The 12,651-nt window shown below is 38.2% G+C and overlaps 1 protein-coding gene, 4 non-coding genes and 3 pseudogenes across 5 annotated transcripts in view; 3 read left to right on the top strand and 5 right to left on the bottom strand.

The window, feature by feature from the left end:
* Nucleotides 1-3,991, top strand: part of exoc3l4 (exocyst complex component 3-like 4) — a 34,213-nt gene extending 30,222 nt beyond the window's left edge. The window contains exon 14 of the mRNA XM_067614619.1: nt 1,571-3,991. Within this exon, the coding sequence (XP_067470720.1) occupies nt 1,571-1,790 (220 nt within the window). The 3' untranslated portion in view covers nt 1,791-3,991. The remainder of the gene's footprint in view (nt 1-1,570) is intronic.
* On the bottom strand, nt 178-384 carry LOC137200599 (small nucleolar RNA U3). Its single transcript, XR_010932060.1, has one exon. It is a non-coding gene; the product is annotated as a small nucleolar RNA U3 (small nucleolar RNA).
* On the bottom strand, nt 1,100-1,309 carry LOC137200572 (small nucleolar RNA U3). The gene has a single exon (XR_010932036.1). It is a non-coding gene; the product is annotated as a small nucleolar RNA U3 (small nucleolar RNA).
* A 1,656-nt stretch (nt 3,992-5,647) lies between the features above and the next one.
* LOC137200610 (small nucleolar RNA U3) lies at nt 5,648-5,854 on the bottom strand. The gene has a single exon (XR_010932071.1). It is a non-coding gene; the product is annotated as a small nucleolar RNA U3 (small nucleolar RNA).
* A 2,591-nt stretch (nt 5,855-8,445) lies between these two features.
* On the bottom strand, nt 8,446-8,640 carry LOC137200520 (small nucleolar RNA U3; annotated as a pseudogene).
* Nucleotides 8,641-9,317: 677 nt separating this feature from the next.
* On the bottom strand, nt 9,318-9,524 carry LOC137200543 (small nucleolar RNA U3). Its single transcript, XR_010932010.1, has one exon. It is a non-coding gene; the product is annotated as a small nucleolar RNA U3 (small nucleolar RNA).
* Nucleotides 9,525-10,392: 868 nt separating this feature from the next.
* LOC137200532 (small nucleolar RNA U3) lies at nt 10,393-10,594 on the top strand (annotated as a pseudogene).
* A 1,106-nt stretch (nt 10,595-11,700) lies between these two features.
* LOC137200566 (small nucleolar RNA U3) lies at nt 11,701-11,895 on the top strand (annotated as a pseudogene).
* The last annotated feature ends 756 nt before the right edge of the window (nt 11,896-12,651 follow it).

Here is a 12,651-nt window from a genome sequence, read left to right on the forward strand (position 1 = left end):
GCACTAGTGTTGAAATGTATGTAGTCACATGGCATCTTGATTTAGCTGCTGTCCCGAGTTTGTTTAGTTTGGGGTTTTCTTTTTGTTGTTTTCTATGTGTGTTGAAAAGGAGAAATATAACTTTTTAAAAACACACACATATAAAAAAAGGGTGATATTTTTTAACAAGATAAACAGTCCACTCAGAACATGTTTCCTCCATCAGAGTCTCTTTCAGAAACCCTGAACAGTCTTCAAAAGTGGAGAAGAGACAAAGTCTTCCCACCAGTTTCCTGCTCTGAAGGAAACATCTTTACTCTTCATTGTGGGCAGCGAGACCAAACTCTTTAGAAACACATTTCTCAAGTCAAAAACTAAAGAAATGATCCCTGAAAGTATAGTCTTGGTTTGTTCTGGATGTTTCACAGGGTCTTATGTCTGGAGACCAGCACTCGTACTCCTGGTGAACTCCTGTTGTTCACAGAGACACTCCTCCTTTAATCAGACAAACAACTGTCCCTGCTGTTAGGCCGCCTTGAGATAAAAAATGGAACTGGGTCAATAAACATACAAAGAGCTACACTGGTCTGAGCATTTTGCTATAGCTGCCTACTGTATGAGAAGATTAAATATGATCCAGAAAGTCCAGTCTGTGTGACACATCCATGAGTTTAAAAGCTAATCAGATGCCAAAACTTTGCATGAGACAAGATTGTACAACTCTGGAAGGTAATTATATTAGTAACAATTCCCCTTGAGTATGATTAATATTCGACTGGTCACTGCTGTGAGTTGCTGAATGATGTTGCACAACAGCAAAAGTCAACTAAAGTGAACAGAGCCTTGTTGTTAGATCTACAAAACAGTCCACTTGAAACAGGATTCCTTCATCAGTGAAACCATGAACTCAGTGTCATAAACATTCCTGCAGCAAATTTCAGAGAAAATTAAATACATTTGCAGAGATTGCTCAAGTGAGTAAACACTTCCAAATATTTCCTTCATTTTATCCAACTTGTGACAGTTTGAAGCTAAAGGTTTTTTACTTTTCATAGTTGGAACATTAAACAATGCAATAAAGGATAGATGACAGAGTTTGTACTTTTGCTTAAGTAAAAAGACCTCTCAGAAAACATTTCCTCCAACAGAGTCTCATTCAGCAACACTTAACAGTCTTCAACAATGGAGAAGAAATAATGTTTCCCCACCAGTTTCCTGCTTGGAAGGAAACATCTTAACACTTCATCATCATGAGCAGTGAGACCAAACTCTTTATAAACACATTTCTCAAGTCAAAAACTAAAGAATTTATCTCTGAAAGGAAAGTCTTGGTTTCTTATGGATGTTTCTCAGGGTCTTATGTCTGGAGACGAGCACTCGTTCTCCTGATGAACTCCTGTTGTTCACAAAGACACTCCTATAATTAGTGACAAATTAACTTTTTATTTTTGTGGGTCATCGCTGCCATGACACTCAAGTATATCAGAAAACATTCCTCAAATGCCTTAATAACCCTGCAAAAAAAACACACAGTTGTGGCAAGTATGAAATTCATGGGTATAATTAGTCTTTTCTTCTTCTCTACCTGCAGCAGGAAGCACCTGGTTGCTGTTCTGAATTTCAGAGGTCTGGTGAGGGGCCGTGAGCACCAGCTGATCCTCCAGCGACTCACAGAGCTGAAGAGGAAACAGGGAAGTGCTGCCGGCGACAAGAGCCAAGCTTTATTTAGTGACATGCAGGTCACCGTCAACACAGACTGCCTGTCCAATCTGCCTTTCCCATGCCTCAACTTCTTGCTGCCCGACCACTAGTGAAATGTGATGGACTGCATGCATCGCTGCATGAAAGAAGAATGAAAAGCACAAGAGGTCACAGAAAAGGTTGACAGTCGCAGTTTTTCTAAGCTGGTTTGAAATATTTTGACAAAAATTAAGGACCCTGCTCTCAAGCACAGCCATGTAAACTCAAACCAACTGCAGAATTTTTGTGCAGAATCAGATACATGCTGCTGAAAATAGTCCCCAACAAATGGACCATTTCCGTGTGCCCAGCTTTTTTAGGAAACGACTGAGCAGTTTTAAACAATTGAACTATATATTTATATACTGTTTTAAAGATTTACAGTTGTCAACAAGGACCAATGGGCTTGAAGCTGAAGGCCACAGACAGGGGAGTGAAGTACTGAGAGACGGACTAACACACTGTTGGTTTTGTTTTTTTTCATGAGATTTGTTGACAGGAAGAAAAAAATAGAGTTACATCAGTTTGATCCTTTAAACAAAGTTAAAATAAAACTTTAAAACATCTGTTCATTCATTTTTACAAAATGCACTTTTAATTCTCTGGCCTGACAGATTTCTGTTTAATAGACTGATGATGAGCTTGTTTTCTGTTTTCCAAAACATCTGTTCTTTACAATTCTAATATGTAACACGCATGTTGCATGTGTCAAATTTAATAGGTTTTGTAAGTGGTAAACATGTGGCATTTCTGCAATTGCCACATGTGATATAAGTCTGGTGATTTTCTATATTTTTCTTATTGTCAACAAATCTCATGTGCAGAGTCAAACCAACAATGAATTGATCTACTAACAAGTATTGTGTGTGTGTGTGTGTGTGTATCCAAAGCCTGATATATCTTATTCCTCTGTGCACATCAGTGAGCCACATAGCTGCACTGGGTGACATGAGCCTTCATTATGAAGAGTTTAATAATGTTTGTTTAGAAATAGCTCCAAAGACTAATGAAAGCGATCATGTTTTCTGTCTCAGGAGAGTAGTTCTGCGCAAGACAGATACTGCTGAGAATATGCAGGACTGCGTTTAAAGAGCTTCGCTAGCTTGTTGAGCACTCAGTTCTAGTTACTGCTTTGTTAGCTTGTTGTGCTACATAACACAACCTCTTGACTTTGTACTAAAGTCTTCGAGAAATTTACAATGAGGTACAAAGTCAAGAGGTTGAAATATGTAGCACAATTGTTTTACAAGGAACTACTCTCCAGAGACTGAAAACACGATTGTTGTTATTAGTCTTTGGAGCTGTTTCTAAACAAACTAATGTGACCAAACTTCATAATAAAGGAACATTATGAAGCAGCAGTGTGGCTCATTGGTGTGTTTTTAATAGTTTTTGAACAACCGAGGCCTACGGCACAGAGGAATAAGATATATCAGGCTTTGAATACACACACAATACTTGTTAGTAGATCAGTTCATTGTTGGTTTGGTTGGTCTGCACATGAGATTTGTTGACGATAAGAAGAATTATAGAAAACTGTCAGACATTTCCTTTAATATCTCTTTTAACACAGACAAATGTAGAAATGTGATATTGTTTACAAAACCTATAAAATGCAACACATTAGACACATAGAATTGTAAGGAAGGAGATGCTTTTGTTTCTGGGAAGTAAAACTTCTCCCAAGATAATCTGGATGTAATTAAAAGTTTCAGGAGGGAAGAAAAACAATTGTGAAACTTTGTGTTCAGATGAAGTCTGTCAACATATGTAACTAATAAAAGGCAGGTTTTTGTGCCAAGTTTTCTCAACAGCACTTTATTTTGCAATAGAATTTGACCCTTTTTTGCAAAATGTGTCTTCTTTAAAGGCTGTGTTGTACCTTAGTTTGAGTTTTTAGTGTCAGATCAGCGGACAAAAACTGTAAGAAACTGTAACTCTTCAAGTGCCTGCGCCATGTATCTGTTAAGTGCTATTGAGCCAGGAACTGAGGACTCTGTACAGGGAATTTAGTCCTCTGAATTTAGTCCTCTGAGAGTGAAATATGGGTCTCTTTACTCTGCTTTTTTTCCTCCTTTTTAATTTAATCTCATATTCCAGATGTTCCTTTCTGGCCACAGCTGCAGGAAAATTTTCGCAGCACTATTTAATCTTTTCTGTATTAAAATATATCAAATGTTAACATGAATATGTGCATATTACTGTACACAACTGTATGTTAATCAAGACGCTTGTCAACCTTGATAAGAACTAATAAATAGTTGTACGTTTTTTTTAGGAAAATAGTCAAATCTTTTTTGGCTCTTCTCTCATATTCAAATCTCATATTTAAGACTTAGGACTTTGTTGAGAATGCATTGTAATAGTGGAAAAGATCGGAGTTTGTGTATTAAAGTAAAAAGGCAAGTTTGGTCACTGGATGAATCCTTGTTTCAGCTCACAGAGAGGATGAGTGGACATAGTGAATAAACTCCCCCTAATCCTTCTCAGTGAGTCTAACATCTGGATCTTCCTACCTCAAACATTCGTCAAAGAGACAGTCTGGACAGCTTTACCTAATTCAGAGATGAAATATCATTTTCTTGGGAAAAAGGGGGTGACTTCAAAATATATGAAACTGTGCAGACTTCACAAAGTTGGGAAATGTGGGTTCACAATGTTGGCAGAATGATGTATCTGCAGACACTGAAAAATTATGCTTTTTGGGAATTTGACAGGTTTTCAAATACAACTTTAAGTAGATAAAGGAAAAAAAATGAAAGTCTGAAGATGATCATTCTAGTGATTGCTTAAAATTTTTTGGCTGATTCATTTTGGCTGAAGATGTTAAAATCTGCATGACTCAAAAGATTTAATTTTTAACTTGAGCTGTGCATGAAACCCACTCAGAACATGATTCCTCAGTCACCAGTCTAGTGTGTAGAAAAGCACAAAAGTTCATTTGCCGGTTTTAATCAATTCTGCTGCCATTTTATAAGCTTTTACTAATATGCATTTAAATTAGAGATAAAGCAGGAAGAGATAAGAGCAGGAAGTTATAAGATGTTTCCTTCAGAGCAGGAAGTTTTGTCTAGCCTTTGTACTGATGATATCAGGCCACGTAATATTTATGGACACCCTGAATAATGAGACAAAATCCTGTTGTGGAACATACTGAGGTAGAGTCAATAACTAGGTCAATAATGAATTAGCATGAAATAGCTGCAAAGAAACCAAAAAAACTAAAGCTTTTTAGACAAAAGTTTATAACTGTTTAATCATGAGCTCAAGAAAAGTTGTGGACTTCCTGAGTAAATCTGGTGCAGCAATCCCACTGACTCCAGTCGTATGTTCACTAGGGGATAGATCCCAAATACCAAATGTATCAAAAGGAATATTTTCTGTTATTATGGTGGGTTTGGTTTCAGCCTCCAAAATTATTTTGAGACATTGGAAAACTGCTGTATCACCGGACCTGAAAGACTGGATAAATGCAACGGTGGAGACGCATCTTATGAGTCTATGCTCAACAGACTGAAAGGGAATATGGATGATGGGACAATCCCTTGGGAGCTCTTTTGGACCTATACAAGGACTGATGAAAACTCGGTTCAGAGCACCAGCGACTGAATATAGCACACCCTCTTCCTCTCTATTATGACCTGAATTTCTCACTTCCATATATGTGATTTAGATTTATTTCTGATTATTTGATATTACTCTTTTCTATATACTATCTCTAAGCCAGAGCCTGTACCTGTATCACCAACCTTGCATCCATAGATATTGTTGTTCAACAGAGCAAAGAACATTCACACTGTCAAGATATACAGCTGAACTTCATAGTTATTATTCTGCTAAATATTTCACTGCAGTGAAAGATTTTCTGTCTTTAGGCTTAAAGCTTTAGGCCTTCAAATGGCACTTCCTCTTTTACCACTGTGCAAACTCCACTCAGAACATGTTTCCTCCATCAGAGTCTCTTTCAGAAACACTGAACAGTCTTCAACAGTGGAGAAGAAACAAAGTCTTACCACTAATTTTCTGCTCTGGAGGAAACATCTCAACTCTTCATCGTGGGCAGCGAGACCAAACTCTTTAGAAACACATTTCTCAAGTCAAGCACTAAAGAAATGATCCCTGAAAGTATAGTCTTGATTTGTGCTGGATGTTTCTCGGGGTCTTAAGTCTGGAGATGAGCACACGTACTCCTGGTGAACCCATGTAGTTCACAAAGACACTCCTCCTTCAATCAGTGTCATCGTTGACAGATAGGCCTCTTTTTTTTGGTGATGGAGCAAAACTGCAGAAGTTCTTTTTCACAGTGGACATTTTGACTAGACAAATATTCACTTTCCTCTTCAGTTCCACTGAAGCCTGGCTGACAAATAAATTAAGAGTTAGTTTCCTGTTTTGTGCGATGTCTAGCCCGCTCTGGTGGTTTCACAGGTCAAAGTTCCCCTTTGTTTAAATTTTAGCGGATATGCTTACTTGGCCAATAGAAACTGCTGCGCCATGTTTGGAAATGGAGAAGTTATTATTCTTGTGTGTTTCATCACTGTTTTTAGTAAATTATCTCACTACCTGACTACAAACTGTAGTCTCTCTCTTATAGACTGTCTAGAGTTTGCGATCGCTCTCATCAATATTTATTTAACACAAATGTGACATCACACCCTTTTTCGGAGGTGAACTTCCGGAGAACAGAAATGTCATATGAAGGCACCAAAAGCACAGATGTTACCGATAAAATTAATGATGGATCTGTTGTAGTCAAGTATGGCCGCTCCTTTTCTAGTGATTGTGTATGGGAAAAATGCTTTGTATTGTGTGTGTATGTACCCAAAGCCTGATATATCTTATTCCTCTGTGCCGTTGACCTCCGTTGTTGTCCAAAAAACATGTCAATGAGCCACATCGCCGCACTGAGTGACATGTTCCTTCCGTAGTTTGTTTAGAAAGATGAGTCTCCAAAGATGAATAACATCGATAAGATTGAAACTTTCCAGAAAGAGGTTCCTTGAATGGCAGACGCCACTGAGCATGTGCAGGAACTCAGTTTTGTTTACAGCTTTCTTAGCTTGTTGAGCTACATAATAATCTTTCGACTTTCTGCTGCTTTGTACATTTCTCGAAGTACTTCAGTACAAAGTCAAGAGGTTGTGATATGTAGCACAACAAGCTAAGGGCGTATTCAGACCAAATAAGGCAGTGCAGTGAAAACACCAGTACTCCTATTCATTTAAATGGGGGTAGTGCGTTTAGGCTCGGGGAGGGGGTTGCTGTACCGGCCTGCAGTGAGAAAGTGGATCCAGAGTCAATTTTTGGAGAAACGCAATCCAACGTCATGCTGCAGTGGCCAACAGCCGGCAATCAGACTTATCGGAGCTGTCAACTCTGCCATGAGGGAAGACGAAGATGTTTATAGGAGGAGGGGAGGACATTTCTCTTCATTTGATAATATTAAAAAAAAAAAAAAAAACTCATTTTAAAAAAGATGAGAAAAAAAGAGAGACAGAGAGCAGCTGTGGTCGAGCGAGCTAGAGAGGGAATGAAGGGAGGGAGCAATGGTAGTGAGAAAGCCGGTAAATCAGATCAATAAAATGTTCTTTTCTGATTGTTTAACAGCGGTTACGTTCTGGAGCACAAACACACCAACACACCTCTGCTCACACCTGCAGCGGGGCGCCACAACACCTGAAATGGTTTGTATACAGCCTGAAGTGAGTTCCCGCACATGCTCAGTGGCGTCTGCTGTACACAAAACTACTCTCCTGAGACTGAAAACGTGATCGCAATTATTAGTCTTGGGAGCTGTTTCTATAAAACTACAGTAACTTCTGTCTTCAGGTATGAAGGAACATGTCGCCCAGTGCAGTGTGTGGCTCATTGTGTGTTTCTAATAGTTTTTGGACAACAACGGAGGTCTACAGCACAGAGGAATAAGATATATCAGGCTTTGGATACACACACAATACTTAGTAGGATGAGTCCATTATTGGTTTGGTTCTGCACATGAGATTTGTTGACGATAAGATAAATATAGAAAATCGCCAGCGAAATACTTTTAAGCTGTTATAAAATCATGGTTCGCCCACACAGGTGTTTTCAATTATGTTGCCTGAGAAATTTATTTGCATGGTGTGGCCAAAAGCTGAGATGACAGGAAATAGCGTGAGTAGGATTGTGAACAGAAACTGCTGGAGATGGCTGGCAGGCAAACAACAGCAGCCCACAAAGTTGCAAATTATGCAACTTTTTATCAAACATGTTATTGTCATTAACCTCTGTTACCATCCTTGCACCCACTATACAACATTTTCCCTTATCTGCTGCTTGGATTGTTTCATCATGCAGTTTTGAAACAGGAAAATAAACACTGTCCTGAGTGAGAGGTCAATCCCAACACTCTGTCAAACTAGCTGGACAATAGAGAGCCAGCGTGTTAAAGTTCAATCCGATTGAACTCTGGACACCACATAGAAATGTTAGGGAGGCAAAATCTTTCCTGACCGCAGAACCAGAGCTATGTAACCTTTAATCTTTATTATTCTGGTAAAAACATAGTGTTCAGTAACACTGGTCGTTGTAAGCAAATCTAACTACAACCAGCTAAGAAGAATTACACAACATCTACATTTACTTGAGGAAATCAGCAATAAACTTGACATTTTTTAATAACTACACAAGCGCTAGATATTTTATCACAAAAAACAGTTCATCTTTAGCTTCTTACAAAACACAAAAACCACTCAGAACATGTTTCCTCCTTCAGAGACACTGAACAGTCTTCAACAGTGGAGAAGAAACAAAGTCTTCCCACCAGTTTCCTGCTCTGAAGGAAACATCTTATCTCTTCATCGTGGGCAGCGAGACCAAACTCTTTAGAAACACATTTCTCAAGTCAAAAACTAAAGAAATGATCCCTGAAAGTATAGTCTTGGTTTGCTCTGGATGTTTCTCGGGGTCTTATATTTGGAGACGAGCACTCGTACTCCTGGTGAACTCCTGTAGACGCTCCTCCTACAATCACAGCATCGTCAATGATTGATTGACTTGTGTTAGTTCTGGAGAAAAACCAGTGAAGCTTTAAGGCTTTTTCCACAATTCACTTACAACTTTGACCTTGTTTGTTGTGACCTTTCAGTGCACATCCACCTAAGCCTGTTGATAGTCACAGGATGTCTTCTTTTGGATTTAAATAAATATTCAGTGCAGAGTGTTTTCTGTACAGAGCAGCAGAGGGACTACAGAACAGACCAAGTGTTTGTTCTCTGGAATATGATGAGTAAATTTCATGGAACTCTTCCCATTAAATTATGTTTGTGTACAAGTAGAAATAATAAGCTGTGACAATAGAGGAAAGGTTGTGAAGTTGTCAAACATTCTTCCTCTGGGGACCTTTTAAATCCACAGCAGAGTTCATGTCACCCTGAATGCAGTTGTTAAGATATTTCACCCCAAATTGAAGTGTTCAACAGAGCAAGGAACCTTCACACTGTCAAGATAAACAGCTGAACTTCATAGTTATTATTCTGCTAAATATTTCACTACAATGACAGGTTTTTGGTCTTTAGACTTAAAGCTTTAGCACTTCCTCTTTTGACAAGAATGCAAACTGCACTCAGAACATGTTTCCTCCTTCAGAGTCTCAATCAGAGACACTGAACAGTCTTCAATAGTGGAGAAGAAACAAAGTCTTCCCACCAGTTTCCTGCTCTGAAGAAAACATCTCAACTCTTCATCGTGGGCAGCGAGACTAAACTCTTTAGAAACACATTTCTCAAGTCAAGAACTAAAGAAATGATGCCTGAAAGTATAGTCTTGGTTTGTTCTGGATGTTTCTCAGGGTCTTATATCTGGAGACGAGCACTCGTACTCCTGGTGAACTCCTTTAGTCCACAAAGACACTCCTCCTTCAATCACAGCCTCATCGTCACAACCTGGTCGCTAGAATAAAACGTTGGCATTGTATGTTTCTGCAAACCACAGAAACGTTTAATATCATATCATCATATATAGTTTCAACACATGTAATACGTAGCATATTAACATTTCAACAATATGTATCACCTATATGAGCTGACTTTCTTATTAGGAGGAGGACCTAACCAGACCTTAACTACAGCATTGTGACATCATAAAACATCATTATTCAATGGATAATGGCCAACACTGAAACGTGGACATTCAATGTATCTGTGGTTTGCAGAAACGTTTAATGCCAACGTTTTATTCTGGTGATTGGGTTGATCAGCAACACATTAATGGTAATGGATTAAATGTGACGTGAACTACAAAGTCTCTCATTCGTACTTTCACCTTTATAACTAATAGATTTAAGCATTTTAGGGGTAGAAATTATTTACATGAAGTTTTTGGGGAGACATATCTCTTTCTTTCTCCCAGTGCAAATTATATCTGTGCATTCCTAAACTCTTGTCCGTGCACTATTTGGGCAGTTATTAAAAAATGTACTTTACTGTATGCTTGTGAACATCATGACATTGGATGTCAACCAAACTGTATCTCCACTTTTTTAATACACTAGAAAGTGTAAAAGGTCACTCAAAAAAGTAAGCTAATCACCCACAAACTCTTTTATGATTGTAGGAGGAGTGTCTACAGGAGATCACCAGGAGTACAAGTGCTCGTCTCCAGACATAAGACTCTGAGAAACATCCAGAACAAACCAAGACTGTACTTTCAGGGATCATTTCTTTAGTTCTTGACTTGAGGAATGTGTTTCTAAACAGTTTGGTCTCGCTGTCCACGATGAAGAATTAAGATGTTTTCTTCAGAGCAGGAAACTGGTGGAAAGACTTCATCTCCATTATTGAAGACTGTTCAGTGTTTCTGAAAGAGACTCTGATGGAGGAAACATGTTCTGAGTGGACTCCTTAATTTCTCCTAACAAAAAAGATACTGTATTTAATACATAAATTCCATGAAAAGTTCAAATACCTCTTTAGAAAACCCTTAAACTTCTTCTCTCTCTCATTGAAAAACAAAACTATGCCAGATACACACCAGATGTCTCCTACTTCACTGTAAAGTCCTTTATCAGTCTATGTTCACTGGAGGCTTCAAGTTTCCACATCACACTTGTTTAAGTTGGCTTCAAAATTGTTGTGACGTTACAAATCATGCTGGTAGGTACGTGTCTTAAACTGAGATATAAGATGAGCACAGAGAAACTTTCCTCCTTCAGCAGATGAATGTGAAAACAAACCTTCATTCTGCACAGTGAAGTCAAACATCCAACAGAAAGAACAAGAAGAAAAACACATTTTATGACCAGAGGGAAACTTTAAATACAGCAGTTTTAGATCAATATTCAAAAGGTTTTGTCATAGTTTCTCCAGGCTCGTTAGCCTCTGTTTGCTCAAATAACAAAATGAAGATGCTCTCAAAGTAGAGTGTAAATGCAAATTTAAAGACAAACAACATTATATACATACACAAAATAGAAAAAAGATAGAAATGTTTATCCATTTGAGCAACAGCTACAAATGTCAGTTTTTCTTGTTAACATTTGCTCCCAAAATTTACCTGATTTAAATATTTTTAATTAACTCAGATTTGTTTCTTATCTCTTTTCCTCTTTGATTGACATATTGATATATTGGAAGAAGTGTGATGGAGAGTGTTTATGTCCATCTCAGAATATTTTTGAAAATATTTGTATATTTATTGGCACAGTCAACTCATAATACAGCAACACTGGTGATGAAATAAACATTTATATGTTGAGCTGCTGCTAAATTCTGCTGGCTTCATGGATGATGACACCTCTGAAATATATTCACAAGTTCCTTTATAAACACTCATCGAAAACATATTTATAACAGAAAATAGACACAACAAATCAGTTTATCTGTATCAGTTTCAGTGAGGATGCTGTGATTGTAGGAGGAGTTTCTTTGTGAACTACAGGAGTTCACCAGGAGTACGAGTGCTGGTCTCCAGACATAAGACCCTGAGAAACATCCAGAATAAACCAAGACTATACTTTCAGGGATTGTTTCTTTAGTTCTTGACTTGAGAAATGTGTTTCTAAAGAGTTTGGTCTCGCTGCCCATGATGAAGAGTTTAGATGTGTCCTTCAGAGCAGGAAATTGGTGGGAAGACTTTGTTTCTTCTCCACTGTTGAAGACTGTTCAGTGTTTCTGAAGAAGGAAACATGTTCTGAGTGGGTTTTGTGCCTTGTAAGAAGTTAGAGGTTAAATGGTTTGTGTCATTAATTGTCTGGAACCTGTTTTACCAAGACATTAATCAAGCTGTTGTGTTAAGAAATTTTTTATGAGGGGATGCAAACCCACAGTTTAAAACATGTTTAACTAATAAAGTTCACTTACTTTAGAAAAATAAAAAGACCTTCTAACCTTTAAATCATTTGTAATTTTTATGATCTCAGACTGTTGTTTGGCATCTTTCATTGTTGTTCATGTGTGTAGAAGCTGTTTTCTGCACCACAACATTGAAGGCTTTTGTATGACCTATAATGAAAAACAGTAAGTGTGTGTGTGTGTGTGTGTGTGTGTGTGTGTGTGTGTGTGTGTGTGTGTGTGTGTGTGTGTGTGTGTGTGTGTGTGTGTGTGTGTGTGTGTGTGTGTGTGTGTGTGTGTGTGTGTGTTGGTTGGTTTTGGTTCCACAAACACGCAGCATGACATCATGACATCATGACGGCAGCTTTCACTCTTGTGTTTTGATTTCCATCAGTGTGTTTACATTTGGATCTCCAATAAAGACACAATTTTGAATATTTCTCATGTTCTGTCACTGATCAGTGTCGTGTTCACGTGTTTCTGCTCCCAACAGAGGAAGTGCAGTTTCAAGTGTTTTAACAGTTTCCGTTTCCTTTACAAAGCCTCGCTCTCATGTTGGTTTCCTTCCACAATGTCCTAAGAGTCGACCTGGTTCTGTTTAGTTTGTAATGAGTCTGTTCACAGG

Source organism: Thunnus thynnus, chromosome 16 (genome assembly GCF_963924715.1).
Source record: "Thunnus thynnus chromosome 16, fThuThy2.1, whole genome shotgun sequence".
NCBI classification, from domain to species: Eukaryota; Metazoa; Chordata; class Actinopteri; order Scombriformes; family Scombridae; genus Thunnus; species Thunnus thynnus.